Below are 25533 nucleotides of genomic sequence, written 5' to 3' on the forward strand. Positions count from 1 at the left end.
CCGCGGCCCCTCCTCAGCCAGCGAACGCCTGTCGCTCCAGCTTCACACTTCTCGCTGGCCCCTTGAATTTCCTTCTCTCCGCCGGACTGGCTTTCTTGCACCTCTCATTGGCTGTGGCTGCTGATTTATTTTTTTGGCGCCCAATTGAATCAAGCAAGCCTGCCAAGTAACTATCAGTCTCATCCCTCCAGTTCATGCTGCTTTCCCCCCCATCCCATCCCGCCGTTTTTCTGTTTCGAATGAACAAGAGCTATTAAACGCCAACTTTTGTTGTCGTCCTCACTCTCTGGAACCTGAAGACAAACGGGGGAAACCAGCTTCAAAAAAGCTCAGATATTTATCTTTCTCTTGGGCGTATGACTTTCGTTTTCACCCTCGTTTTCTCTCGTCGTATCTAGTTTACTGCGAATCCCTTCTCCGAGCCGGGCCAGGAGAACAAACCCTATCCACGCCAGGCTGCTGTATTCTCGAGCCGAACCTGTCCTTTTATCTCTCGACCAACTCACGGAAACAACCCGCAACTTGACCCATACCCTCTCCCCGCACATCCTCGAAAACTTCAGATTTCACCGTTGGCCCCGTTACATGTGATTTCAAGCTACGGCACAATGGCAGATTTACAAGGACGTAAGGTGTTCAAGGTGTTTAACCAGGATTTCATCGTCGACGAACGGTACAATGTCACAAAGGAGGTCGGGCAAGGTGCTTATGGAATTGTTTGGTATGTGCACTGAAAGCATGTTTGCTCCAACCGCTGCGAGGTGGAGCGGTACTCCTCCGACCGGAGCAGCCGATTCACCCCTTCCCACTCACAATTACTCCTTCATCGGTTGCCAATTTTTTTAAGGATTCCTCCTGCATGGTTGATGGCCAAGTTCTGACACAATATATTTTGTTTTTCTTACTCTTAGTGCCGCATCCAACGTACAGACCGGCGAGGGCGTTGCTATCAAAAAGGTCACCAATGTCTTCAGCAAGAAAATCTTGGCTAAGAGAGCCCTGCGAGAAATTAAACTGTTGCAACATTTCCGCGGTCATCGCAATGTATGCCCCCGGGACTTTCCACTATCCAGATGGACGGACTCAACGACTGACCTTGCTTGAAGATCACCTGCCTCTACGACATGGACATTCCAAGACCAGACCACTTCAACGAGGTCTATCTCTATGAAGGTGAGGAACCTATCATCCGTGGAAACTGGGTCCTGATGCTAAGAACATTATAAGAACTTATGGAATGTGATCTGGCTGCCATCATCCGTTCCGGCCAGCCCCTGACCGATGCTCACTTCCAATCTTTCATCTATCAGATTCTTTGTGGACTGAAATACATTCACTCCGCCAACGTCTTACACCGTGATTTAAAACCAGGAAACCTCTTGGTCAACGCTGACTGCGAGCTCAAGATCTGCGATTTTGGTCTTGCTCGTGGTTTCTCAATTGATCCAGATGAAAACGCTGGATACATGACTGAATATGTTGCGACGAGATGGTACCGTGCTCCAGAGATCATGTTGAGCTTCCCGAGCTACACGAAAGCTAGTATGTCCCACCTTCCTCATGGATACAATTTAACAAGAATAAATGTTGCTAACCTGACTTTCAGTTGACGTGTGGTCTGTCGGTTGCATTCTTGCAGAATTACTTGGCGGAAGACCGTTTTTCAAAGGTCGTGATTACGTTGACCAACTGAATCAGATCCTTCATTATTTGGGGACTCCAAATGAAGAGACCCTTCGCCGCATTGGCTCCCCACGTGCACAGGATTATGTCCGCAATTTACCATACATGCAGAAAGTTCCTTTTCAACGATTGTTCCCGAATGCGAACCCAGAAGCTTTGGACCTACTTGATCGGATGTTGGCGTTCGATCCCTCATCCCGTATCTCGGTCGAAGAAGCTCTTGAACACCCTTATTTACAGATTTGGCATGACGCATCCGACGAGCCGACTTGCAAAACTACATTTGACTTCCACTTTGAAGTTGTCGAAGACGTTCATGATATGCGCAAGATGATTTTAGACGAGGTTATGCGATTCCGTGCACATGTGCGACAACCACATATTCAAATGGGCAATGCGGGACAACAGGCTGCAGCGCAGCAGACCAGTGTCCCTATACCCGAAGAAAACATAGCATCTTGGAAACAAGACGAACCACGGCCTCAGGAGGCCATTCATGGGGGGATGCAGCCTAATGATCTTGAAGCCTCGTTACAAGGAGGTATGGATGCTATGCGGTAAAGCAGCCCAGTTCTTTGTCTAAAAAATTTTTTTTTCGTACTCCCAGCGTGCTGATTTTCATGAAGATCATAATGCTTAGAGTTGTCATATTTCTGATACTGCATTTGCATTCTATCCATTATATGTTTCTTCCCCGCCCCTTCTGTTTGATGTCTTGCCTATGTTGTAGGACTCATGAATTGCAGTTTGACGAACGCTGGATGGTTACAAAATACATTTAACTATGCATAATTACCTAAAGAAAGTCTACTCGAGCCCCTCACAGGTCCAAGGATGTATGTATCTATGCATTTTTGAGACATCCTATCACTGGAAATCAATGGCGTTCAAGCCATCCAATGTAAGACATTGTTTAGGTTCCGATTTGAGACCAAAGCCAAGCAATCCGTGGAACCACGTTTGCTGGTGAGTATTATCAAAGATACAACTTTGTCATTTTGCCCATGTCCATCACGGCGTCCATCCGCTACATTCTCCAGGGGCAAGAAAACCCTCCCGCTGTTCACTTGGCGAGATCTAATCCTTGAAAATCACTGATCCATTCGGCCCAGTCCTGTTAATCCACGTCTCGGAGCGATGATTCTCGGCTTGTTCATATACTTACCTCTGGCCCTTCTCGGGTGCGTTGCCGCTTCGCCGAATGGGTGGGATAGGGTCCAAGCCTGCTACGCTGAAGAGCTCCCACCACTTCGAGCCAACCCCATGGCGAGAGAGATACCATGGGGCACACCGAGCGTCCACTTCTCATCGCTGAACGGGACGCTATCAACATGTTGCGAGTCTCTCGACGGCGTTCGCGAGGCACTCGACGAGATTGACAAGCAGTTTCTTGAACTACTGAATCGCCGGTAATAACACACTCCTTGTCCTTTTTCCTTCCTCAGATTATATACAAAAATATGTTTATCTCGTAATTGTTCCTTGCAAAACCCTCATTCCATCGTTTCCTCCAATCATAGCCCTTGACACCTTGCTCTGACCCCTGAACAAAAACAAACCCTCGTTCCCACCCCCGCCCTGCCCTGCTTGCACCTTTTTAGATCAAGGCCGATTCTCAAACCTCCCATCTAAAAAAAAAAATCAAAATCAAAATCAACAGGATGGCATACGTCCAAGAAGCCACCCGTTTCAAGCACACGCGAGAATCCGTCAATGTTCCGGCGCGAAACAAACAGATCGTCGAGCGCGCGAAGCGGGAGGCCGTCAGGTTGGGGATGCCGGTGAGCGTTGCGAAGGCGGTTTACGAGACGGTTCTGAAGGCAGGGATCCGCTTTGAGGAGTGTATTGTGAGTGTGATCCTTTTTCCCCCCCAAGATAATGGTGGTTGGTTATTCCCGGCACCGAGGGAAGGGGAGGGATGAATCCTGTATTTGGCTTCTCTATGGTTACCTTGAAGACTGACGGTTTATGATAGTTTGATGAATATGAGGAGTCATGTAAGTCCTTATGAGAGGCTTGTTTAGGAGAAGACACGCGGATAAGGAGGAATTGGAGCACTGTGGCAGGGTTTTAGCGTACTTTATGATAAAAAGCCGCGGGAGTCTTTACCATGATATCCTATTCTGATTATGCTTCCATGTGTTTTGCTCTTTACTAGCTTGCTTTCGGGCTCACCGTTCAAATCGCATCGTTCTCGTCAATAGAAAGGAATATATATGTTTCGTGGCAGCATGGAAGACAACTTTAGCGAAAGATAGATGTCATCCAAAGAGCGGGCCTGATATTATTATGACGTGAGTTCGGGAAATTTCAATCTTAATATACACTCGTGTTCAGCCAAGCAAAGCTCAGATCTTGAACAAGCACACTCCAGAATAAAAACGAAAAAAGTAGCCATTCACGGTCGGACGGGCTCCCAAGTCTGATCCGATCCCCGCAAGGTATTGGTATCCGACGTGAAGAAGAGAGGAGACGTCTCCATGATGCGCAGATACTCCGCCGAATCAAGCGTATTTCATCTATGTATATCTTAAAACACCCACCAACGCCGTGCTATGCAGAAACCAGAGAAAATTCCAAGATGTAAAGGGGGACAGTTCGCTGCTTTAGGTCTATAAGGGATTCCCACGCCACATGCGCAAAGGCGTGTTTGGCTTTGCGTGTTTATTGGTCTATTTCGTGTTCTCGCTTAAGAGGTCTTCTCCAAAAGCTCCTTCGCCTCGTTGATCTTTGTCGCGAGGTACGGGCTGCCGCCACGGTCCGGGTGGTTGAGCAACATCAGCTTTCGGTGGTTTGCGCGGACTTTGTCCTTGGTAAGGGTTCGCTCACTATAAATCCCACAACTCTGTTAGCTAGTTATTCTATCGAGAGAAAATAGAAGAAGAGAATGTCTACGTACGAGAGTTCTAATATCAAAGCGGCTTCGCGACGGTTCATGCGGGGTTCAAAGCCTCCCTTGTAGAATGCTCTTCCCATAGCATTGACGCCCCCCCTGTAGCGGCGGAGAGCAACCAGGCCAGCGCGACCCTGGAGAAGGGAAATGTCAGCATTGTTTCGCTTCATTAAGGAGGAATAGGTGGAGAGGAAGGAGGATATACAAAGAAAGCGGCCGCGGCAACGCCAATGCCCACTGCAACAACAGATGTCATGGTGGTGAAATGTGGTTAAACTGTTGAAATCTAAAACGTAGCAGGAACTAGCAACCTCAGAGGGAATGCTTGAATGAATGCAGCGGTGAAATCAACGAGCGAACAAAGAGGAGTGGTGGTGATGGTGATGGCGACGATGGCGAGCGAAACTTTTTTCTGCAAAGTGAAAGAAGCGCTAGTCACACATTGGGTTTAGCGCAGGCTGGGCACTTCAACGTCAGTTTATCAGAAAAATTTACCGCAGCTTCACTAGGACAAGTGGATGCAACAGCTGTGTTTTGAGGCAGAGACCGGGCCAACAAAGCAACCATGCGGTAGGTCGATTCCCCCAATGTATCAATCCCGAAAGTCTTGCTCACGGATGTCCCCCAAGGGTCGAAACTTGCCACCTCTGCTCCCGCCCCGTCTACCCGTCTAAGGGCATCACCTTTGTCCGCAACGATGCCCGCACATTCCGCTTCTGCCGCTCCAAATGCCACAAGAACTTCAAGATGAAGCGGCAACCCCGTAAGCTGAAGTGGACCAAGACCCATCGTGCTCTTCGTGGCAAGGAGATGATCGTCGATTCCTCCCTGGTGCTCTCACAGTTCGCCAAGAAGCGCAACGTCCCCGTCAAATACGACCGGAATCTGGTGGCAGCAACGGTCAAGGCCATGGAACGAGTGGAGGAGATTCGGCAGAGAAGGGAGCGCGTGTTTACGAAGAGGAGATTGGCGGGAAAGCTTGCCCGCGAGAAGAAGAGAGCGGAGGATCGGAGGGTCGTCGCCGAGGGAGAGCATCTTATTCGCAAGGAGCTGCAGATGCTGGAGAAAGGCGTTCCACTGGAAGAACAGAGGGTCAAGAATGCCGTGGTCGGAAAGGAACAGGTGCGGCACAAGAAGAAGACAAGAGTGCTGGTGGACGGAGGCACCCAGGAGGAGATGGATATCGACTGAGCTGCATTGTCTACGTCCGGGTGTGCATCTTCTACTTTTTGCTTTCTATATACCAGGGTATGGTTTTGGTTCTGGTTCTACTGCATGTTGACGACAGTTATGTACGGGGCGTTCAAGGGGCATGGTCTGCCGCTGATACTAATGCTGGTCTAAGATATAAAAAAGCGCTGTTCTTTTTTTTTTTCTTTTTTCCCTTGAAAATTTTCGATTTATATGGCCTCCATATCAATCCTCTATCCTCTCCACCTCAAGGCACTCAGAGATATCCGGGACTTGCCAGCCCTTGCATTACACGGAACTCTCCGCTTCCAGCACACTCTCCCCTCCCTCGCTTGTGCTGGCCTCGTTGCCCTGATCGCACGAACACAACATCGCGCTTTTCCTTTACCTGCTAACCGTCTGGCGAAACTTCGCATCAGCTTGTTTACTGGTCTCGTGGTTAGCCTCCATTACCGAAGTGTTCCTCCGACAGTACTGTAAAATCCTCTTTGTCCTCCTTCTTTCTCTCTCTCCTCACCATTTTTCCACCACATTCACTTTGACCACCAAACTCCTTCACCTTGGTCTCCTATCTCGTCTACTTATCCAGAGCTAAAGCATTAACAATCTTCATTTATTAACTCTTTTTTTTGCCAAATCTCCTTTACCCTCTTTTTCCGCGCCACTCTCCATCTTCGCCTTCTCAGGCAGACACTTTTCTTTCGACGCCACCATGCTTCTTTTCACCATCATTTTTTCCGTCCTCACTATCTGGGGAACGGTAGCGCCAATACCCCATACCGACGTCCACCCTCAGGAAAGTTTTGGACGACGATTCCTATCGACTTTTAAACCAGCGTTTATGGTGAGAGGAACGCTCGAGGGCGTCGAGTTAGTTGTATGGCTTTTTGACCCAGACCCTTGCAGTGTCTTCCCGTGGCGCAGACGCGCGCTCAGACTTGCTCGGGAGGCCGAACTAGCTCGTCTCGAAGCTCTCCACTCTCTTCACTATCTCCAAGACTTCGATTTGGATTCGGCAGCGATGCAGGTGGCCCCTGTCCCCAACCCGACTCGCACCCTTCCTGTCCCGTCTCGTGTTGTCCGCGTGGAGAGCGAGTCGCCCGCCATCACCTCTCGTACCGACTTCGGCTTCAAGTGGGGTCAAGTCATCTGCATCGTTGTGGCTTTGGTGTCCTCCTTGGTCAGCGGACTGAGCTTCGTGCTCTTCCAAGCGGAGGAATTGACCTCGAACCTAGGTAGCCGCTCGAAGGTAGATCGACGCCGTGTGTCTGTCGCTGTCCGAGCCAGTTCCGGTGACCTCACTGTAGGGTTTACTACGGGGCTGGACTCTGTGGCTGACTTTATCGGTTTGTCGGCTTTGCCTTCAATGAGCACCGAAAGCTTGGTTGAAGATTCTCCTGTGGAGTCATCCACCAACGCTGACGGTAATCGCTATACAGGCTGGGAACTCGTTCCATACACTGACAAACCCTTGCGCGGAGTTGTTCCAGTCATAATCGTCCCAAAGTCAACCCCAGAGGGAACGGAAAGGCAAGCCTTGGTGGAGCAACGGGAGAAGCCAGCTCTCTCCGGAGGGCTGACTTTTAACCCCTTTGTTCTCCAGGAGCTCGACCGTCACTTCTGGGCGACGCTGCGGGCCCAGCAGCAACTCTACCCTCCGGCGCAACCCCAAGGTGTAATGGCGTCGAGTGCCGAGTCTACCCTTTCAACAACAACAGACTCGGCCCCTGTCCCAGAGGAACCAGTTGGTCCTCCAGCGGTGGTATCCTCCAAGGAGCTCTCGCATGCTGTTCCACCAGTTGAAGAACAGCGACAAGAACCCTCCGAGGCTCCAGTGGAGGTACCAGCAACAACCGTGGAGGAGCCCAACACCCCACCAGAGTCCGCCGTCGCCGTCACCGTCACCGTCCCAGGAAGCGGCAACGACAACGGCAACGAGGCTATGCTGCCTAAAGAGGAGCGGCAGAAAGACGGGCCGCAAACCGAGTCCCTTGGGGAGGCTGGCGAAGCGGGCCCGGCAAAGACATCCTCACGAAACCGGCCGTCCAAAAAGACCCGCCGACGGCGGGCTCGAGCACGCCTGCTCGACGCCCAAGACGAGGCTATCCGCAAAGCTGAGGAGCAGATCCGTGTCTCTTCTACCTCAGCGGGCCAGTCTTGAAAGCCGTCGTCCGGTGTTTTCGGTTTCGTGTCCGCTCCCCCCTGCGCTCCTCTTTCCATGCTTTCTGGGCTACCTACGGTGATTTAACCTGGGGCTCTTTCCACCTTCTTGACTAAAGAAACAAATAAACGAAACACGAACTTTTTACTCTGGTGACAACTGTCGCATCCTTATCTCCTATGTCTTGTCTTACCGATGTCGTCTCGCGCCATGTCGTATCGCCTTGCCATAGTTACCCTTCTTACCTCCTTTCGACACTACTCCGGCAGGTTTTTTGACCGACATCGCTTCATCTCAGCCTACCTACCAACGGCTTATCTCTCTCAAGACAAAAATTCGTGACAGAGACAAGAGACAAGGACAACAGAAGGTTGAAATCCCCCCGACGGTCTGAATCCAGCCAAACTTCTCGCAAACCCCTCCCTTCTCCTTATCACGCATCCTCCCCTAAATTACCGTCCCACAACCCCCTTTCTCCACACGAACAGCAAAGCAAAATGACTCCGTCTCCAAAAAGGAAAAAGAAAAAGAAAGAGAAAAAGAGGTTCAGACCTGATGGAATGATAGGAGAAACGGGAAAAGACAAGAAAAGAGCCAAGAAGGGAAAGAGAACAAGAACGACCAAAGGGAAAAACACATAAAAGATCTTCCGCAAAAAAAACGTCGACGGTTGAGTAACTCCCAGCAACACTCACAAGTCTTCTACTTCACTGGTATCGACGACTTCTCCGACGCCTCCACGATAGGAGAGAAGAAGAAGAAGAAAGTCAAGGAGCCTTTAGAGGAACAAAATCGACCGTGGAGAAAGGGCCTTTCGGGTTCCTGTTTTCCCTTGGTTTTGTATCCGTCTGCTGCTTCGAGATTTCTCTTTTTTTCCCCTCTTCCGACCGTGGGGGTCCAGGAGATGTTGTTGGCACCAAGTGTGTGTTGATGCGTGGGTGGGCGGGTTGCTTGTCCGGGGTTTTTATAGAGAAGATCTTTGTTGTTATTCTTTTGGCTCTTTTTTTTTTCTGACCTTCCTTTCTTTTCTTTCGAGTCTTTTCTTATTCTTCTTATCTACTTCTAAGTCTATATTTTTTTTTTCCTTCTTCTTCTTCTACTTCTTATTTTTTCTTCCGTTGTTCTTATCAATCGGGAGCTCCTTAATGGAGTTTTAACCATCTTGAATATACTTGCGTGATCCTTTGTTCTTTTGGGAATGGGTCTTTTAAGGTAAGAGGCACATCTCCCGATAAAATACCCAGATGGCATGAAGGATAGACTGATATTTACGTTTTCTTCAATCAGAGAAGTCTGGTCGAAGCTCGCTGCGTCAACCGATATACCCTTTGAGAATGGAAACTGGTGCTTGTGAGAATAGCGGTTGCGCTGAAAAAAAAAAACAAAATATCGATAGATATTACGGATTTGCGCTCCCCTTGACTCCGACTCCTCCTCCTCTTCCTTTTATTTTCCTTGGTTTTGCCTTTTAATCCACTGCGAAGGGATCGATTACAGAAAAGCCTCGGAAGCCTTAAGAGTACATACCTACGGCGATTTTACGAATCCGATTTTGTGAGAGAGTTCGAAGATGCCCTACGGTCTAAGTTACGTTCCTCCCCCCACTTTCGAAGGGGTGATTCGATTATAAGAGAGAAAAGATAAAGAGCCTTCGGGGCCCTGAGATGGTTTTTGACGGTTGTTTTAAGAAGAGGGGATGGGTGTTGAGTCCTCGGACACATAATTCCTCATCGAGGGATCGATATCGAAAAGGCTTCGGCCTAAGACTTGTCACTGGTGGCGTTTGATCCGGGGTTTTTGCTTGGGTGGTGGATGTGTATGGTTCGCGCATGCTTTGGTGGTCTTGTCGCGATTTATGCATGTTCAGTTATGCATGGGGTGTGGCTTTGATGTTGTCGGGAGGTTGGATGGGCCTCTCCGTATTCTTCTTTTTGTGCGGAGTACAGAGTCCCTTTTTTTTTTTTTTTTTTCAATTTTTCCCTCTCAAAATCATGCTCTACTCATGTTGTTCTCGTCGTGGCTGGGCTTTGTTTTATGCGACGTTTCGATACCCGTCCCTTTTTCCTTGGTTTCTGTTCCTGGTTTGTCTCGAATCATGTTTCCAGAGGGGCAACTTTTTAACAACCTGTGTTTTGTCCCCCATTTTTATTTTATTTTATTTTGTTTCTTCAGGGCCATTTGGTCCTCATTTGCTTATTAAATATCCCAAAAAAAAAAAAAAAAAAAAAAAAAATGTGGGTTTGTCTTTTGATTCTTTTTCTTCACAAATATTTATCAGTCCCCAAGAGGAGGGGTTTACGGAACACATCGTTCGAATCTCCTCAAAAATTCTCATTCCTCGAAACTCGCACGGTAGAAACGGCCCAAAAGAAACATGCGTAAATGCTCAAAGCTAAGGGGTCTCCAAAAAAGAAAAAAGAGAAAAAGAGAGAAAAAAAATAAAAAAAAAAAGGAAAGGTGTATAAATTCGTTTCATTGTACATCGTATAGTTGGTAAAGCAAAGTTTACTAGGGAATCAGGAAGCGCGACGACAGCTTAGCACTCAAAAACGGTGTGGCCGTAGGGAGAGAAAATAAAAGAAAAGGCGCAAAAATATTCGAAAAAAAAAAAAAAAAAAGCCAAGCATCATTATCCAGTCAAGGCGTTGTGCAAGATAATAACCAGTGGGTATGGCGGTCTCCGTGTTCCCCAGAGTTGCTTGATGACAAGCGATGTCGATCATGATGGATCGCCGCTGTGCCCCCATCTTGAAACATCGATCATGTCGTCAGAGCTGATAGAAAGAAAACCAAAACGCAAAAGACAAAAACAGGACACCAAAAAAAAAAAAAAAAAAAAAAAAAAAAAAAAAAAAATCGAGATGCCTTGACTGGGAAAGGAGGCGTAGGCCATATATATATATGTATATGAGTTTGCCCATTCATTCCTCCATCTTGCCAAAGACCCCGTCATCATCTTCATCCATGGGAACGACAGAATCTCGATCGAAATTGTCGTCTTCTTCGTGGATCGGTTTGACATCGCCCATTTTTACGTCCCGTTCGTCTGAGATCTTGTATGAGAGCGGGGGGTTGATAAGGAAGGGATTGAACATGGTGGGCGTGGAGGACGCGTCTTTAGAGGTTGTGCTTCGAACGTCGAAGCTTCGCGCGGTGTTGTGTGCGCCGCCGCCAGCGTGGGAGCTGTTATTCATGCTCTGGCTCAGGTAGCGAGCTGGCAGTGGAGGCACCGGAGGGACGTCAGAGGACATGGCGTTGGCACCGGTCCGTGGGGTGCCAAAGTTGCATAGTTCGATGGCGGCTGCTAGACCGGCCTCGTCGTCATCCAGGACACCGGTACCAGCGGTTGAGGGCCGAGTGTCTATGCTGGACTGGCGGAAGTGGGATCGGGCGGGGGAGTATGATGGAGCGCTTCCGGCGAAGGAGCTCGACGGCATGGACTGGAACGAGCGAGAGAAGGCAGAAGAACCAAAACGGTGGTGGTCTCCCAGTTTGGTCATGGATTCGTCACCCGCCGGTGGAGGTGTGGTCTCTGTTGAACTCAATTCATCGCGTAATTCTGATATTCCCGAGGCGGTTGGGGAGGCGGAGGAACGGTCGGAGTCGCCAGAGCGGGCATGGTCCGACGGGGTGGGCTCTTGGTTCATGTTCACCAGGACGGTCGCAGCTTCGAGGAGCTGGACCTGCTGATGTTTGGAGATGAGCAGCTTAGAGGTATAGGCCCACGCGGGGTCATGTTCCCACCTGTTCCAGGAGTGTCAACGAAGTGGCCCAGACATTGGAAAGGATCGCGGTCTGAATGAAGGAAGGGCAGTGGGAGGTAGTGAATGGGTGGGCGGTGGCAGGCTGACAGGGAACCATTTCATGGACAGCAGCACACAGCAGACCCGGAGGTGGGAGAGAGAGAAAAGGAGAGAGAGAGGTGCCGTGAATGAATGGAGTGTGAAACGCCCATGAGAGATACAATCTCTCCCATCCAAAGGATGATTTTTTTTCTTTTTTTTGTTTTGTTGGGAGGGGAAGCTGCTGGGAGGGGAGACTGCTGGGAAGATTGGATGGGCATCGATTGAGGTATACGCACATATGCTTTGTTAAGCAACTGCTATGCTTATACCCTTTCCCACACCGATCACACTTCAGCTCAGTCAAGGACCGTTTTCCCTCGCCTCTGATGAGATGTGAGCCCTCGCTGGCTCGACGGCTGCGGTGTTTGGTGCTGATCGGTCGACTCGTGGATGAGGTTTCCTCTCCGCTTTGATTATTATTACTGTTGATGTTGATGTTGTTGTTGTTGGTGGTGGTGGTGGTGGTGTTGGTATTATTGCCGGCGGTGGTGACGGCGGAATTGGGCGAGTTCTTCCGTTGCTGGGCGATGTACGAGCCGAGGGCGGACGATGAGGAGCCCATGGAGGTAGATTCGAGGCCGACTTTTCGCGAACTCAGGCCTCGACGGTGGTAGGAGGTGGTGGGCAGTGGGTTCTGGGAGGCAGGGGAGCCGCCGAGGGCAGCAGCGACGGCAGCGACGTTTGCGGTAGAAGTCATGCTCTTCCTGCGGGTGACACGGTGGTTTGTGTTGACGACGCCGAGGGATATGGAGTGGGAATGGAGACGGCCGGAGGACTGGCGGGTGTGAGGAGTGGAGGACTGGCCAAAGGGTCGGGCATTGGAGGCATCCTGCGGAGCGATCAGTCGGGGGTCTAACCAACAAACTTCATACGTTCGTGCACGGTGGATTTTCTGGAACAGGGCGGCGGTGGCCGTGGATAAATGGGGAGGGAGGGAGAGGGAGAGAGAGGGAGAGAGGCGTACCTTGAAGGATGTCATTGTTTAGAGAGGAATGTAGAGTTGGGGAGGATAATTGTGGGAGTGGAGAGGGGAGTAAGAGAGAGGTGAGTGAAGTGAGTGAATGTGAGAGAGAAGAAGAAGAGAGAGAGCGAGAGAGAGGAGAGGAGTGGAGGTGCAGCGGCCGCCCATGCAACCAAGGACGGGGAATCAAAGGGAAGGCGAATTGACAATGAACAGACGGGGAGAGAGAATGGGCTGATCAGACATGTCAGGAGAGAAAGGGGGGGAAGAGAGGGAGGATGAGAGGGATGGGGATTTCGACGACAGCAGAAGGATGAAAAGGACAAGAAGAACAAGCAGGATAAAAGTGAAGAAACAAGCAGCAAAGTTCAAGTTGAGCAGCAGCACACAGAGAGAGAGAGAGAGAGAGAGCAAAGCCGGGCCAGGGGACTGTGCGTGGAGCTACGCTGATGGGGCCGTGTGGGTTGGCCGCGCGGTGGGAGGGCGAATCACAGTCGGATTAAAAGACCCCAATTCCAGACCGAGAGCGAAAGCAAAAAAAAAAAGCAAAAAAAAGTGTAATAAAAAAAAAAAAAAAAAAAAGGAAGAGAGAGAGGGGATGAAAGTAAGTTGGGCGGGAAGGGCAAAAAAGAGAGTTGAAGGACGAAAAAGCCAGAAAGTTGCTTAATTTAGCACAGACAAATTCATCCCAGGAATTTGAAATTCTCCTATAACTAATAGTCGAGACGTTTCATCCAAATCAACAGAGAGAACACCAAGGGGAAAATATATATATATATATACGGAGTATGAGGAAAACAGTTTCTAAATGTCTGCTACGAGTCGTACTAGTAACTAACTAATCGGTAAGAAATTATTTCTCGAGTGGCGAAACAGTGGGATCGGGCTCGCTGATCGTCAGCTGCAAGTGATATTTTTGTTTAATTTCTATTTTTCTACTCCGTATTTTCTTCAATATTTTTTTTTTTTTCAAGTTTTTTGCGGGGAGGAAAAAAGAAAAAAGAAAAAAAAAAAAAAAAAAAGAATGATGAACAGGGCAGCCGTGGCAGTAGGGCTGGTTTGGCGCGTGGCAGTTACCTTAGCCCGGGTTTAGGGTTCCCGCCGTGTGCCTGACTAGAAGCAATTCAGCAATTCAGCATCGACAACCAGTGACAGACAGACGACAGACGACAGCGACAGCGACAGCCACAGACGATAGGTGACAGACGATGGTGACAGACGATGTGACAGACGGACAGCTGACTGACTGACGGTGGGTGATGGTCTCTTCGTCCTCGTCCTGGCCTTGATGCTGATGCCGATGTCGATGTTGATGCCGATGCTGGTACTGATCTTGCTTGCTTCTCTCCTCTCTCTCTCTCTCTCTCTCCCCGTCTCCGTCATGCGATCTCCACTCCCCTGTGCGCCCACTCACTCTGCCCGTCCGGCCAGTCCATCGCCACCCCTCGCCTGGTGCCGTCTGTCTTGCAACTGACTTAGACAGTCAAACGCCGGGCCAGGGCCTCTGTTTTCTTGGTCAGCAGACTGTGCGTCAGGATATTTCCATCCAGAAAGAAAAAAATTAGAAAAAAATTAGAGGGAAAAAAAAAAAAAAAAAGGAAAAGAAAAAGAAGAGGCGAACAACTATCCTCAACTCTCCTCAATGACTCTACAAGTGGGCTCGCCGTCTCCACCGTCCCACGCCCCAAAAAAAGCACACAACTCTCCATCCTGACAAAATTATGCCCAAATGACGGTATCAGGTCGCAGAACACCGTCATGGCCCCAGTTCACCTGGGCAGGCTCCGTACGTCGAACTCTCTTGACTCTTTCTTCATCCACAAAAGGCGTTGATATGTACCCTCTCCCGAGCCTGGAACTCTGTGATGCAACTTGTGGGGGGGAAGGTTTTGATGTCAAATTCGAATGTCAGACTTCCCCTTCCATTTCGTCATTCTTCCAAATAAAAAAAAATAAATAAATAATACATATGTAACTCTCTGTATCCTTTTTTTTTTTTTTTTTTTTTTTTCCCTTTCCTCCCACAATCAATGTGCCATTGGACACCGCATCTCGCTCTCCCCCTGCCCTCCCCCTTCCGCCATCGGACTGGTGATCACCGCGTCGCTGTGCTTCGCGATCTGCCGGAACATCTCCAGCGGGTCAAACCAGACCTCGATCGACTCGATCTGGAGCTTGTCGTTGACCCTGGCGATGAGCATCCCCTGGATGTCGATCATCCCGCCGTGCGCCTTGACCGTGACCTTGTCGCCCTTGCTGTACAATTTCTCATTGGTAAGTAAAAATCCTGTTCTCCTCTTAACAAAATTCTCTAGGACCTTTGCTCCCAAAAATAAAAATAAAAATAAAAATAGAAATAGAAATAAAAAGAAAAAGGAAAAGGAAAAGAAAAGAAAAAGGAAAAGGAAAAGAAAAGAAAAAGAAAGAAAAGAAAGAAGAGAGTGAATGAAGGAAAAGGACGGGGTTTATACTCGTTCATTCCCACATAATCATTGGCCATCTGTCCCCAATGCCTCCATTTAAACGTCACCGTCGGCGGCCCGCTGTACACCTCCAGCACCTCCCACGCAAACGTCGGCATCATCCGCTTGAACGCCTTGTGGCTCGTCGCAAAGTCCAGCCGCTCAGGGTCGTAATACTGATTCGACGGTATGAGCGCATTGTACGTGCCCACCCGCAGCATGTGGTTCCCGTCCTGCGCCGGCCCGCCGTTCAGCGAGAACCTGTAGCAGCTACCGTCCACCGTACGCCACTCCTCCAGCTTGGTCTTGAACGACGCTTCGATCTCCCAGTTCTTCACCAGGTTTTCGACGAGGTCGGGGAGGCTGCGCGGTTCGTGGTTGCGGGTTTTCCCTGTGATTGATTTTTTTTGGCTGGCTTTAGACGGGCCATGGCCTGGTGAAAAGGTGGAAGTGGGATGGTACCTTCTTCGTACACCTTTCTCGTCTTTGAATAATCAGGGGCCCTTCCGTAGCGCCAGGAAACTTCGTCCTTCAGCACGGCATCGGGATCCAACACATAGTCGGGAAGAGCCGGTGCAGACTCGGCCGCCGTCATGATGCCCGTCTCAATTCCTGTGAAAAGGAAGAAGAAAAGGAAGAAGAAAAGGAACAACCTAGGATCTATAGTATCGAGAAAGAGAAAGGCGAGAGATATGAAGATCCTCTCGTCCCCCGAAAACACAGTCCACAGATTAGGTCTCTCCCGGCAGCCGCTTGAACGAGAAGGGGGACCGCGGGAGCGTCAATTTAATACAATCAGATCGTTCCCCTCCCCCGCCCGGCTCTCGAGAGCCCGACTGGATGGAACGCTCTCCCGCTTAGAGGTAGGTTGGTAATGTTGCGCCTCGCATTGGCACTGATAAGATTCCTTGTGGGGTGAACTGTGCAGGGCCTGCTGCCTTAGCGACATGCGCTGGAGGTAGCATCGGGACTCCTCATGATCCTTGCATAGTAACGGCGATAATAGAGTGCTCTTAAAGGTGGTTCGATTTACGGAGTATTTAGCTCGAGCTTCCGTCTAATTCTCCGCCAAAAAAAGGGAGAAATATAAATTTAAAAGGTCAACATCTGTGTTCTTTTGAGGTAGTTCCTAATCAACGTGTATTCCAGAGCCCATTGAGCTGCCCTTCTACTCCGTACACCGTTCCTTTTTTCTTTTTTCTTTTTTCTTTTTTTTTTTCTTCCCTTCCCCTTTAACTGCTAAACAAGAGCTAATTATATGGTATATTCCCTCCGCAAGCAAGATGATCCTTCCAACGGCAAAAGAAATCCCGACCTATATTCGTCCCACCGCCTGTCCATCCCTGCACGCGAGCGTACATACATATGTAGCTTCCCTGCCTGCGGAGAACATGGCCTTTTCTTGGACGCTGCGGATGGAATTCTCGGCTTGTAGAGTGGAGAGCACAGCGCAACTGTTTGCTGATTATTTAGGTATCGCAATTGTGACATGTGATTGGTGTGGTGGTTGGTTTAGTTTATGTTGGCCAGATGTGGGCGATACATAGGAGACTGGGCTGTGATGCTTGCTCACGGATAGAATCCTTCTCAGTCGTCTCGAAGTAGATGTAATGCTCGAGCCGTCCGACATTGAAAAAAAAAAAAAAAAAAAAAAAAAAAGAAAAGAAAAGAGACAAAAAAACCAGTGATGAAGGCGGCTTGAACGCCATCGATCAGGTATGAAGAAACATCCAACCGCCCTGATGTCACTCCCACTTGAGGGCGGAAAATTAAAAAAAAAAAGGGACTCTTTTCAAAGCCTCTCCCACAATTCACGCTCTCCGCTATCATCATCTTCTAACAAAAAAAAAAAAAAAAAAAAAAGTTCCCATATCAAATTTGCCTTTTTACCTATCTCTCCTTTTCCCACTCAATCCCATTACCACCCGCCCAATGCTGCCCTCGCGCATCCAACCCCTCCGCCGCCCTTCCACCCCGCCACCACCACCAACACTAACACCAACATCTTCATCCCCCCCGCAGCCCACCATCGACACCAACGCCACCGATCCCAACGACGCTGAAGACCTCCTCTCCTCTTTCCTCCCCCATCTCTACCCAGATGAAGCGCCCTCCTGCCTCGGCAACCCGGGCCAGACACTCCTGTACACGTCCCCGCTCTTCGGCGGCGTTCGCGTTGTTGTTCCTGATTATGGGTGTAAGATAGCAGAAGAAGAAGAAGAAGAAGAAAAAGAAGAGACAGAGGATCAAAAAGGTACTACTGCGCGGGAGCGGGAAGGGGAGGAGGAGGATGCTGGCGTAGAGGCCGGTCGGAGGCTGTTTGCGCATTACCTGTGGGGAGGGGCGCTGGTGGTTGCGGAGCGGATTGAGGAGGCGGAGAGGCTGAGGAGGGTCGGCGGCGGGAGAACGCGAGAGGAGGAGAACGAACTCGTGAGGCGGTGGGGTGTGAGAGGACAGAAGGTGTTGGAGGTTGGCGCTGGTGAGTGACAATGATAACCAACTTCGGATTGGACTTTTTATGTTTTCTTCTTTTTCATTCTGGTTCGGTGCTTCTCCCCTTTATTCTACCCAGTTTTTCTCTTTTTTTCTTTTTATGTTTTGGCCTGGCGATATGTGTATATGTATGTAGGTAGGTTTTTCTGGAGAGATGTCCTCGTTGTCTCGACCTCTCCAGTCTGATCTATGTACATGGCATCGGGTATATCTTGCCGTTTTAAATAATATCCATCCGCAAGGAGGATAGCCATCTTCTCCCGTAACCTCATTCTTTGTTGCTTCAAACCGGCGCGATGCCCTGTCTGGTCAGGAACACAGCCAAGCGCAAAGAATAATACAGTTCATCTAGTAACGCGATGGATTGAGCCGGGGGGGGGGGGGGGGGGGGGGGGGGGGGCGGAAAAACCAAAACATCACATAGCGAACGCCTTTCCAGACGCTGTTCCCCCATTGCATTGCTTTTCGGCGTGGCTTCAAATCATCTAGCTCAACCGTAACTCTCTCTCACCGCAGGCACCGCGCTTCCGTCCTTGATCGCCGCGCTCGCCGGCGCCGAGACGGTATGCATAACCGATCACCCTTCCTCCGCCGCCCTAGCCGGCGCCGTGCAGTCAGGAATCGCACATAACATCCCCGAACGGACGATCCGAGAACGGATATCTGTCCACCCACACGAGTGGGGTGTTTTCTTCGAAAATCAGAGCAGTGGACGTGAAAACCCTGCAGAAGACGGAGATGAGAACGTGATCAGATTCGCGGCGGATAACAAGGGCGCTTTCACGCGCATCATCTGCGCGGATTGTCTGTGGATGAGGGATCAGCATGAGAATCTGGTCAGGTCTTTGCTGTGGTTCCTGAAAGCGCCGGCGAAGACCGAACAGGGGTCAACTGCTGGGCCTGTGGAGGACAGGGGTGAAGAAGCGGGCGTGGCATGGGTGGTTGCTGGCTTTCATACCGGCAGAGAGATCGTGGCTTTGTTTTTCGAGACGGCCGTGTCGATGGGGTTAGTTGTGGAAGAGATCTATGAGAGGGACGTCAATGCGACGAGCGAGATGGGCGAAGTGACGCGGGAATGGCGGCCGGTCAGAGAGGGCGAAGGCCCGGAGAATCGAGCAAGGTGGTGTGTCGTGGCGCTGCTGAGAAAGAAGAATTGAGAGAAATGATGTCGACCTTAGGAGGTGAAGGCCACCGACAGTGGGTAACTAAGATATGTAGATATCCTGTCTTTTCCTCCAACCGTCAGCCGAACCCGTAATCAAAGATCATTTTGCAGTCCAAGCAAGAGAACCACCACACTCACCAGGCGGGCTCTTACTGCCCTCTCTTCCTCTGAAAGCAAACCGTGCACACCCCCTGTCCTTCCATTCCGCCAAATCTGAACTTGGGATACTCGACCTTGCCCCAGACCTCCAGCGCATCTCCCCCGTCACGGCCATCAGCCCGCGTGAACCATCTCACCAGCTCGTCCTCCGTCCAATTACAGCTTGTCACCACCAAGAACCCGCCCTTCTTCACCAACCGCCTCGCAACCCGCGGATACATCTCGCACACCCGCCTCACCACCTTCCTCTCGCCCTCGACAATCTCCTCCCCGGACAACGACACGGCATCGAACGTCCCCTTATCCAGCACGATATCAAACCCGCCCTCCGCCGCAGGAAACCACTCCAAGCCGTCCAGTCCATTATTACCACCACCACTACCATCATTATCATCATCATCACCCTCGCCAGCAGCGAGTATATCCCACACCTCAAACCGGATCCGCCGCCCCTGGCCACCACCACCTCCCCCGGCCAACCTCCTCGCCAGCTCCACACTCCTCTCCGAGTAATCCACCCCGACCATATCCCCGAGGAAACCCCCTTCCTCCCTCAGCAACGTCAGCATACTCCCATTCCCGGTCCCCAGATCCAATATCCTCGGCTGCTCCCGCCCGCTCGTGTTGCAGGGCGCAAGCGGGAACCCTTCCGCCGTCAAGAACCGCAACACTTTCTCCGGCGCATTGTGCTCGGTAAACCAGGACGTGCCCGGATCGTCATCATCATCGTCGTCGTCGTTATCGCTGCTGGCGTCCGCATCTCCAGGCGTCCGACTCCCGCGCTGCTTCGAGGACAAATGCTCCAACGAGCGTTCGTAGTATGACTCCCAGCTACAGCGGTGATTAAGCAAATACAATAACAAAATAGGGGAAAGTACTCCTTATGCGGGTGGGCCTCTTTTCTTTTTTTTTTTTTTTTTTTTGCGCGGGGGAATTACTTACTATTGCTTCGTGCCCAATTCGCTCGGATCCAAGTGCGGCGGGTGATCATCGCTCTGCGTGAGCTCTGTGGTGGAAGCCATCCTTTCTGATGTGTTTGCCGTTGTGCAGTGGCGGGGATTTTGGCGGTAAGACAGAGTACAGAGTAGTTCCTAGGTTAATTTTTGTTTTTATTTTTTTTATTTTTAACATGGCAGAAGAGGAGGGGTAGAAGTACATACAGCTCCACCAGCGATAAACTTCTGCCGCATACAAAACTCCCGCCTCCGTCTAAGGTGCAATGGGAGAAAAGCTTAGCTGCCAACATACCCACGCGCGCTGTCTTGATGTCACTTCTAAAGTGTCAGGATTGGGTGTGGCTCCCGTCAAGTTGCTGACCACTGAGGAACAATGAGATGGCGGAGCAGGTTGAGAACAGCGCAGCAAGTCTCTTCTTGCACCGTACAAGCACGTCCCCCAGGAACTACATACTAAGTTATGAGAGATATTAGATTGAGAACCAAAAAAAAAAAAAAAAAAAAAAAAAAAAAAAGGAATCAGCCATAAGTTTATCATTAATTTTCCATTCACTCTAAAAAGATTCTCCGTGCCTGCATATTTCCCTTTTTTTTGTTTTCCCCCTGCACTTCTCCCACCGCGCCCAAAGCGCATCGAAAACAAAAGTCAAAATAATAAATAGAGAGAAAAAAGGGGAAGGGGTTTTAAATTCGTCCGCTCATCTTCGCCATGCTTTCCCTTCCACAAAAACTCCCCGCCATGCATAAAACATTGAGAGGAACCTTTCGCAGGGAAGCAAGCCAGACACAGGAGAATATAAAAACACAAAGATGACACCCCGCCGTATCAAGGGGGAACCCAACCCAACAAAAAAAGGGAAAAGAAAAACTAATATTACATTTATAGAGCATCATCGGGAGCTCATGTCATGTAATCCTTCTTTTTTCATAGAAAAAAAAAAAAGAGAGAGAGAGAACCCTTTCCCACGCCAACGCCAATGCCAGGGATGAATTTGCAGGGGCAGAAAGAAAAACCAATCAAACAAAGGCTCATGGTGGAATAAAGCAGGAATTCTAGCCCCCAATGCAGATGGTGTAAAACGGGGCATAGCCGAAAAACTGCAGGAAAAAAAAAAAAAAAGGTTGGAAATGGCATGAATGAGAATCGTACACACAAAATAGCGGCGTGCCTACATCAAGACACACGCGCTCCCCTCCTGCTAGCTGTAATAGGAGGGCGGGAGAAGAAACAGCAACAAAGCCCGCTTTGGCCGTAGAACCATTTCCGATCAACAAACAATAATCGAAAAAAAAAATAAAAAAGAACCACAGAGTATGGTCGCTCTTCCCGAAGCACCCTCATAAAATCCTCAAAAATATCCCAAAAAAGGGAGGGTTTGGTAGGTAAACTCTTGGTCCGTCTGAAAACGTCATCTTTTGTACCGGATAAAATCTACCGAGTTTGGATTAAGAAATGAGAATCCAAACGAAGAAGGGAAAATAAAATAAGATAAAGTTTGTTTTCTTTTTAAAAAAAAGGTCAAAGAAATTCGTCAATGCTTCTCATGATAATCGGCTCCGCTCTTCTTTGCGGTGACCTGGGATCATTCATGCTAGGTCGGCGAACGAGATTCGGTGACTGAAGGTTGGCGAATTTCTCAAAGGTAATATCACCAGCCTTTGACCGCGGGAAGGGTGCTGCGATAAATTCACTGGCTTTAGGGGAAAAGAACGATGGACTTGGTGGTACGTCCTGCATGACAAGGTCCATTTGCAGAGCGGACCGTACCGAAGGACGCTGAAAGGTGGTTGTGGTTGTTGTTGTGGTTGTGGTTGTGGCGGTAGTAGCGGTAGGTCCATCGTGGCAGGGTGAATTGCGTAGAGAGTGAATGGTGTGGAATTTTTCTCTCAACGGCAGAGGTCGCGGCGTTATATGTCTTCGAACTCGGTTAGAAGAGGTATCCGGGCTGAACGGGTTGACCTGGGTGAACAGTTTCGAAGGATCCACCACAGGCTTTCCGTTGTTTGGGGTGGAAGCTGCCGCTTTCGAATGGGCAATTTCTCTTTCGATATCTGTGGTCTGGGTGTGTGAACTTTGGGCAGTTCTCATGGCTTCATTGTAGTCTGCGGGAGATCTCGTGATGGTCCCGCCCCGAATTTTTGTTCGAAAATCGGTAAGCTGGTAGATCAAGCTCATGTTTGGTCCGACCCAACAACTTCTCTCTTTTACCATGCCGTATACCGCGTTGAAGTCCAGATGGGTGTTCTTGTAGAGCCCGTACGCTATCACGAGCGAGGCTGACCGGCTTACTCCCAATTGACAGTGAATCAAAACCCGCTTGCCCTTTGAGATCCTGTTATCGATGATTTCGCAGAGAGGAAACAAGTCGTCCAGAATTTCGGAATTGTGATCCCACGGGACATGGATATACTCTGGTTCCGGTCGGTTGGCTTTGGGGGTTGGCGGACATTCGTCGGATAGAGATTCCAGGGCGGATTTGAACGACAGCTCTGAACAAGCGGTATCGGGATCCTCCCCTCGCAAAGCTGCGTTTGACTGGGCAAGAGTAGCCTTCCAGACAGACATCACGGTGTCATGTTTCGGCCCGTCCGTGCTGAACGGATTGTTCACTTCTTTAGCGACGTTGAAGACGACATCGAATTTTGAGGCCTCCTCCTCATTAGGTTCCAGATAGAGCCAAAGTCCGGAGTCATAGATACGTATTGGGCCATCTGGGTAGCCTCTTTCACTGCCCTTTCTCGACTCCCGGGAAATGGGGCAGTCATCCTCTTCTCCAAACTCAATTAGGGGTTCATTAGGATTAAAGTTAGTCTGATTTGAGGCTTTACCCAGATCGGCATCGCACCACGTCCCCAGTGAAAACGGTTTCGAAGGAAAGGGAGCAGGCATCATAGGATTTGTGTGAGTAGGCGACAGTATGGAATTGAGTGATGGTGAAGATTCAATATGTCGGAGGGTAGGCCTGACGCTGGGTGTTGGTGGCACCACCCGCGTTCCGTTGGAAGAGTACGGGCGCTGGAAACCAGGAGTCTGAATCGTCAGATTAGGTGGACGGCGCTTGGATCCCCTGGAATGGGGCCGTACTGGTGATGATGGTTCTGAGAGATGGCGACCAGATTCGGCGATCGGGGCGGTGGAGAGTGGAGGACGGAAAGGCGAGGCTGGCAATCGAAGCGACAGGTTCTTCAGATTCTTGGCCCGCCGGTTGGAGGACTCCGTTGGACCGGGATTCGCATTCGGAGACATCGGTCGTAGGAATGACTGATTCACGGATCCTTGGTCCTGGTGGCTCGATTTGAGCGATGGTAAGGGCATGATGGAGCTTGGTGACTCTGGAGAAGAATCTGGAGAGGTCTCGACGATGATGGGAGAGTCAAAAGTCGAACTGGTGGTTGTGGGAGAAGAGTCGGTTGATTCCGAAGCCGTTGACATGCTTTCGCGCGATAGCAACGGGGGAGCGATTGGCGGATGGTCTTCGATCTGCCTTGACGATGGCGATGATAACAACGACGACGACGACAGAGATGGTGGAGCTAGGCCATCGAAGCTACCAAAACTCCTCGACATGGCGGGAGGTACCGTCGACATTGTCATCAGGTTTGTGTTCTGTGTCCTGTTGGGGCCCACTGCCACCGGCGCGATACCCGTGATTGTCCTTGTTCCCCCGGTCGAGTCTCGCCAGGGTCCATCTCTAAATGTTGATTTCGCTGTGAATCCAGACATTAAGGACGTAATAACGGAAACAGCAAACGGCTGATGGCTTTCGGGAAGCGTGGCAGTCGGAGGTGCAGATGCTGATATATGATTTGCCTGGGGAGTACCGGTTCTGCGACCGGGAGTGTGATTATTATTACTATGTTCCAAGATCGGTGGCTTCCTCGAGCGCTGTTTTCTCGGAGGCTGTTTGGTGGAATATGGGAGAGATTGAGCGATTGTTGGAGATAAGGGCCTCTTATTTGTGTTAGCCATCTTGTCAAAGAGGGAGAGACAGAGAAAGATGAGTCTCTTGGGGGGGGGGGGGGGAGGAATGGACAAGAAAGGAAATGAAGGGCGGCAGCAAAGACCATCCAGCCCGTCGAAGAAGAAGAAGTAAAAAGGAAGAAAGAAAGAAAGAAAGAAAGAAAGAAAGAAAAGAAGAGGAATCCAAAAAAAAAAAAAAAAGAAAAGAAAAGAAAAGAAAAGAAAAGCAAAAAAAAAAAGAAGACGATGACAGACAAGATCACCGGATCTGTCCCCCAAGCATGGAGTAGAGAAGCAGGAACAAAATAAACAAGGGGTGGGGAGGTACTACGGGCAATTAACCTCGCAGGGGTGATGGGAGGAGTGGAAAAAGAGACCAGGGCGATCCAGCTGAGACGGGATGCAACGTACTGTTTATGTGAGCGTGTGGTGTATGTAACTGGTGGATTTCAGGGCCAGACACGCGGAAGGACGAGAGAAGCGATTAAAAAAAAACAAGGCCTCCGGGAGCGCAAGGACGGATTGAAACAAGAGATGATGGAGGATGGAAGCGGAGGCGCGGCGGGTAGCTGGTAGGCGAGGATGAAGCTCTGGCGCTGGTTGATTCAGGTTGGGTGAGGCGAAAGAGGAGTTTGCGAGAGAGCCGTTCCACCTGGGAATGACGACGGGGAGAAGCTGAAACGAGAGCGAAACGAAAGGGACACAAAGGAGGGTCAGAGAAGGAGTGAATGAGAATAATATAAAAGAGAGGGAGCGCGAGGTCAAAAGAAAGGAGATGTTCTAAAAAAGGGTGGCAGGAATCCCGCTGATGAGCTGGTGAGCCAGGGAACTGCTGGGATGCGACAGTGAAGAGAGAAGAAAGAGGAACACCAGGCACCAGGTGAGGGTGTGATCAAAGGAGAGTGTGAGAGAGAGAGAGAGCAAGGGAGAGGAGGGAGAGGAGGGAGAGGAAGGAGGAAGAGAAGACAGATGCTGGTGCAGGATGGGAGAGGAATGCAATGAAGAAGCAGAACAAGAGAAGAAAAGAGAAGAGGAGAGGAGAGAAGAGGGGAGGAGAGGGAAGTGAGAAGAGGTGAAGTTGAGATGGATGAAAGAGAGTGAGTGGGTGAGTGAGTGAGAGAAGAACGGCCAGCCAGCCAGCCAGCCAAGCAGCAGCAGCAGCAGCAACAGCAACAGCCAGCGACAAGCAATACAGCAACCAGAAAACAAAAACCCGGACAGCCAGACAAAAACCAGCGCAACTTGACGCTCAGCAGGGCGGGTGGGGTACAGCCACTGCGCTATCCGTAAGGGTTGTGTAAGTCGCTGTACCGGGGGGCGTGGGTTGGTGTATTTTAGTGCAGAGTACGGAGTACTTTCTGTAGGTAAGTACTCCGTAAGTATGGAATTTATGGGAGTACGGAGAGTATGGTCAGGGTAAATAAACAGCCCGTTCGGTCAGCACGATGTCAGCACTTATTAAGTGACCACCAACTTCCATCACACTGCCCTTATTGATGCACATTTTCTTTTCTCCCCTTGCTTCTTATTTTTATTTTTATTTTTATTTTTATTTTTTAACCCTCTTCTCTCTCTCTCCCACAGAGTGTGTTCCTATAATACG

At 49.9% G+C, this 25533-nt stretch overlaps 11 protein-coding genes across 11 annotated transcripts; 5 read left to right on the forward strand and 6 right to left on the reverse strand.

Moving 5' to 3' along the window:
- Positions 1 to 61: 61 nt before the first annotated feature.
- Positions 62 to 2474, forward strand: CIMG_01981 (CMGC/MAPK protein kinase). Its single transcript, XM_001248209.2, has 6 exons — positions 62 to 721; positions 912 to 1044; positions 1107 to 1173; positions 1228 to 1542; positions 1607 to 2240; positions 2310 to 2474. Exons 1-6 carry the CDS (start codon positions 609 to 611, stop codon positions 2314 to 2316), a joined length of 1269 nt encoding a protein of 422 aa, XP_001248210.2. The 5' UTR covers positions 62 to 608; the 3' UTR covers positions 2317 to 2474.
- Positions 2475 to 2714: 240 nt separating this feature from the next.
- CIMG_01980 (uncharacterized protein) lies at positions 2715 to 3913 on the forward strand. Its single transcript, XM_001248208.2, has 3 exons — positions 2715 to 3092; positions 3344 to 3530; positions 3659 to 3913. The coding sequence occupies exons 1-3, from the start codon at positions 2821 to 2823 to the stop codon at positions 3692 to 3694; spliced, it is 495 nt and encodes a 164-aa protein (XP_001248209.2). The 5' UTR covers positions 2715 to 2820; the 3' UTR covers positions 3695 to 3913.
- A 26-nt stretch (positions 3914 to 3939) lies between these two features.
- CIMG_01979 (mitochondrial import inner membrane translocase subunit tim14) lies at positions 3940 to 4832 on the reverse strand (the record flags this gene model as incomplete). Its single annotated transcript, XM_001248207.2, has 3 exons — positions 3940 to 4511; positions 4583 to 4710; positions 4782 to 4832. The coding sequence occupies 3 exons, from the start codon at positions 4830 to 4832 to the stop codon at positions 4373 to 4375; spliced, it is 318 nt and encodes a 105-aa protein (XP_001248208.1). The 3' UTR covers positions 3940 to 4372.
- Positions 4833 to 5141: 309 nt separating this feature from the next.
- CIMG_01978 (ribosome biogenesis protein RLP24) lies at positions 5142 to 5767 on the forward strand (the record flags this gene model as incomplete). Its single annotated transcript, XM_001248206.1, has 2 exons — positions 5142 to 5146; positions 5206 to 5767. The coding sequence occupies 2 exons, from the start codon at positions 5142 to 5144 to the stop codon at positions 5765 to 5767; spliced, it is 567 nt and encodes a 188-aa protein (XP_001248207.1).
- A 712-nt stretch (positions 5768 to 6479) lies between these two features.
- CIMG_01977 (uncharacterized protein) lies at positions 6480 to 7928 on the forward strand (the record flags this gene model as incomplete). The annotated part of the gene is made up of 1 exon (XM_001248205.1): positions 6480 to 7928. The coding sequence occupies one exon, from the start codon at positions 6480 to 6482 to the stop codon at positions 7926 to 7928; it is 1449 nt and encodes a 482-aa protein (XP_001248206.1).
- Positions 7929 to 9130: 1202 nt separating this feature from the next.
- On the reverse strand, positions 9131 to 10160 carry CIMG_01976 (uncharacterized protein). The gene is made up of 2 exons (XM_001248204.2): positions 9246 to 10160; positions 9131 to 9189 (listed from the first exon to the last, which is right to left on the reverse strand). The coding sequence occupies exon 1, from the start codon at positions 9787 to 9789 to the stop codon at positions 9553 to 9555; it is 237 nt and encodes a 78-aa protein (XP_001248205.2). The 5' UTR covers positions 9790 to 10160; the 3' UTR covers positions 9131 to 9189; positions 9246 to 9552.
- A 689-nt stretch (positions 10161 to 10849) lies between these two features.
- Positions 10850 to 12752, reverse strand: CIMG_01975 (leucine-rich repeat extensin-like protein 5; the record flags this gene model as incomplete). Its single annotated transcript, XM_001248203.1, has 3 exons — positions 10850 to 11672; positions 12010 to 12602; positions 12738 to 12752. 3 exons carry the CDS (start codon positions 12750 to 12752, stop codon positions 10850 to 10852), a joined length of 1431 nt encoding a protein of 476 aa, XP_001248204.1.
- Positions 12753 to 14721: 1969 nt separating this feature from the next.
- On the reverse strand, positions 14722 to 15942 carry CIMG_01974 (uncharacterized protein). The gene is made up of 3 exons (XM_001248202.2): positions 15659 to 15942; positions 15206 to 15587; positions 14722 to 14990 (listed from the first exon to the last, which is right to left on the reverse strand). Exons 1-3 carry the CDS (start codon positions 15789 to 15791, stop codon positions 14762 to 14764), a joined length of 744 nt encoding a protein of 247 aa, XP_001248203.1. The 5' UTR covers positions 15792 to 15942; the 3' UTR covers positions 14722 to 14761.
- A 1125-nt stretch (positions 15943 to 17067) lies between these two features.
- On the forward strand, positions 17068 to 18976 carry CIMG_12736 (nicotinamide N-methyltransferase). Its single transcript, XM_004445673.1, has 2 exons — positions 17068 to 17675; positions 18206 to 18976. Exons 1-2 carry the CDS (start codon positions 17129 to 17131, stop codon positions 18844 to 18846), a joined length of 1188 nt encoding a protein of 395 aa, XP_004445730.1. The 5' UTR covers positions 17068 to 17128; the 3' UTR covers positions 18847 to 18976.
- On the reverse strand, positions 18412 to 20119 carry CIMG_12737 (S-adenosylmethionine-dependent methyltransferase). The gene is made up of 3 exons (XM_004445674.1): positions 19956 to 20119; positions 18993 to 19844; positions 18412 to 18916 (listed from the first exon to the last, which is right to left on the reverse strand). The coding sequence occupies exons 1-2, from the start codon at positions 20033 to 20035 to the stop codon at positions 19004 to 19006; spliced, it is 921 nt and encodes a 306-aa protein (XP_004445731.1). The 5' UTR covers positions 20036 to 20119; the 3' UTR covers positions 18412 to 18916; positions 18993 to 19003.
- Positions 20120 to 20479: 360 nt separating this feature from the next.
- On the reverse strand, positions 20480 to 23939 carry CIMG_01972 (protein-tyrosine phosphatase; the record flags this gene model as incomplete). Its single annotated transcript, XM_001248200.2, has 1 exon — positions 20480 to 23939. One exon carries the CDS (start codon positions 23937 to 23939, stop codon positions 21489 to 21491), a length of 2451 nt encoding a protein of 816 aa, XP_001248201.2. The 3' UTR covers positions 20480 to 21488.
- Between the last annotated feature and the right edge of the window lie 1594 nt (positions 23940 to 25533).

The sequence above is a fragment of the Coccidioides immitis genome, assembly GCF_000149335.2.
Source record: "Coccidioides immitis RS genomic scaffold supercont3.1, whole genome shotgun sequence".
Classification (NCBI taxonomy): Eukaryota; Fungi; Ascomycota; class Eurotiomycetes; order Onygenales; family Onygenaceae; genus Coccidioides; species Coccidioides immitis.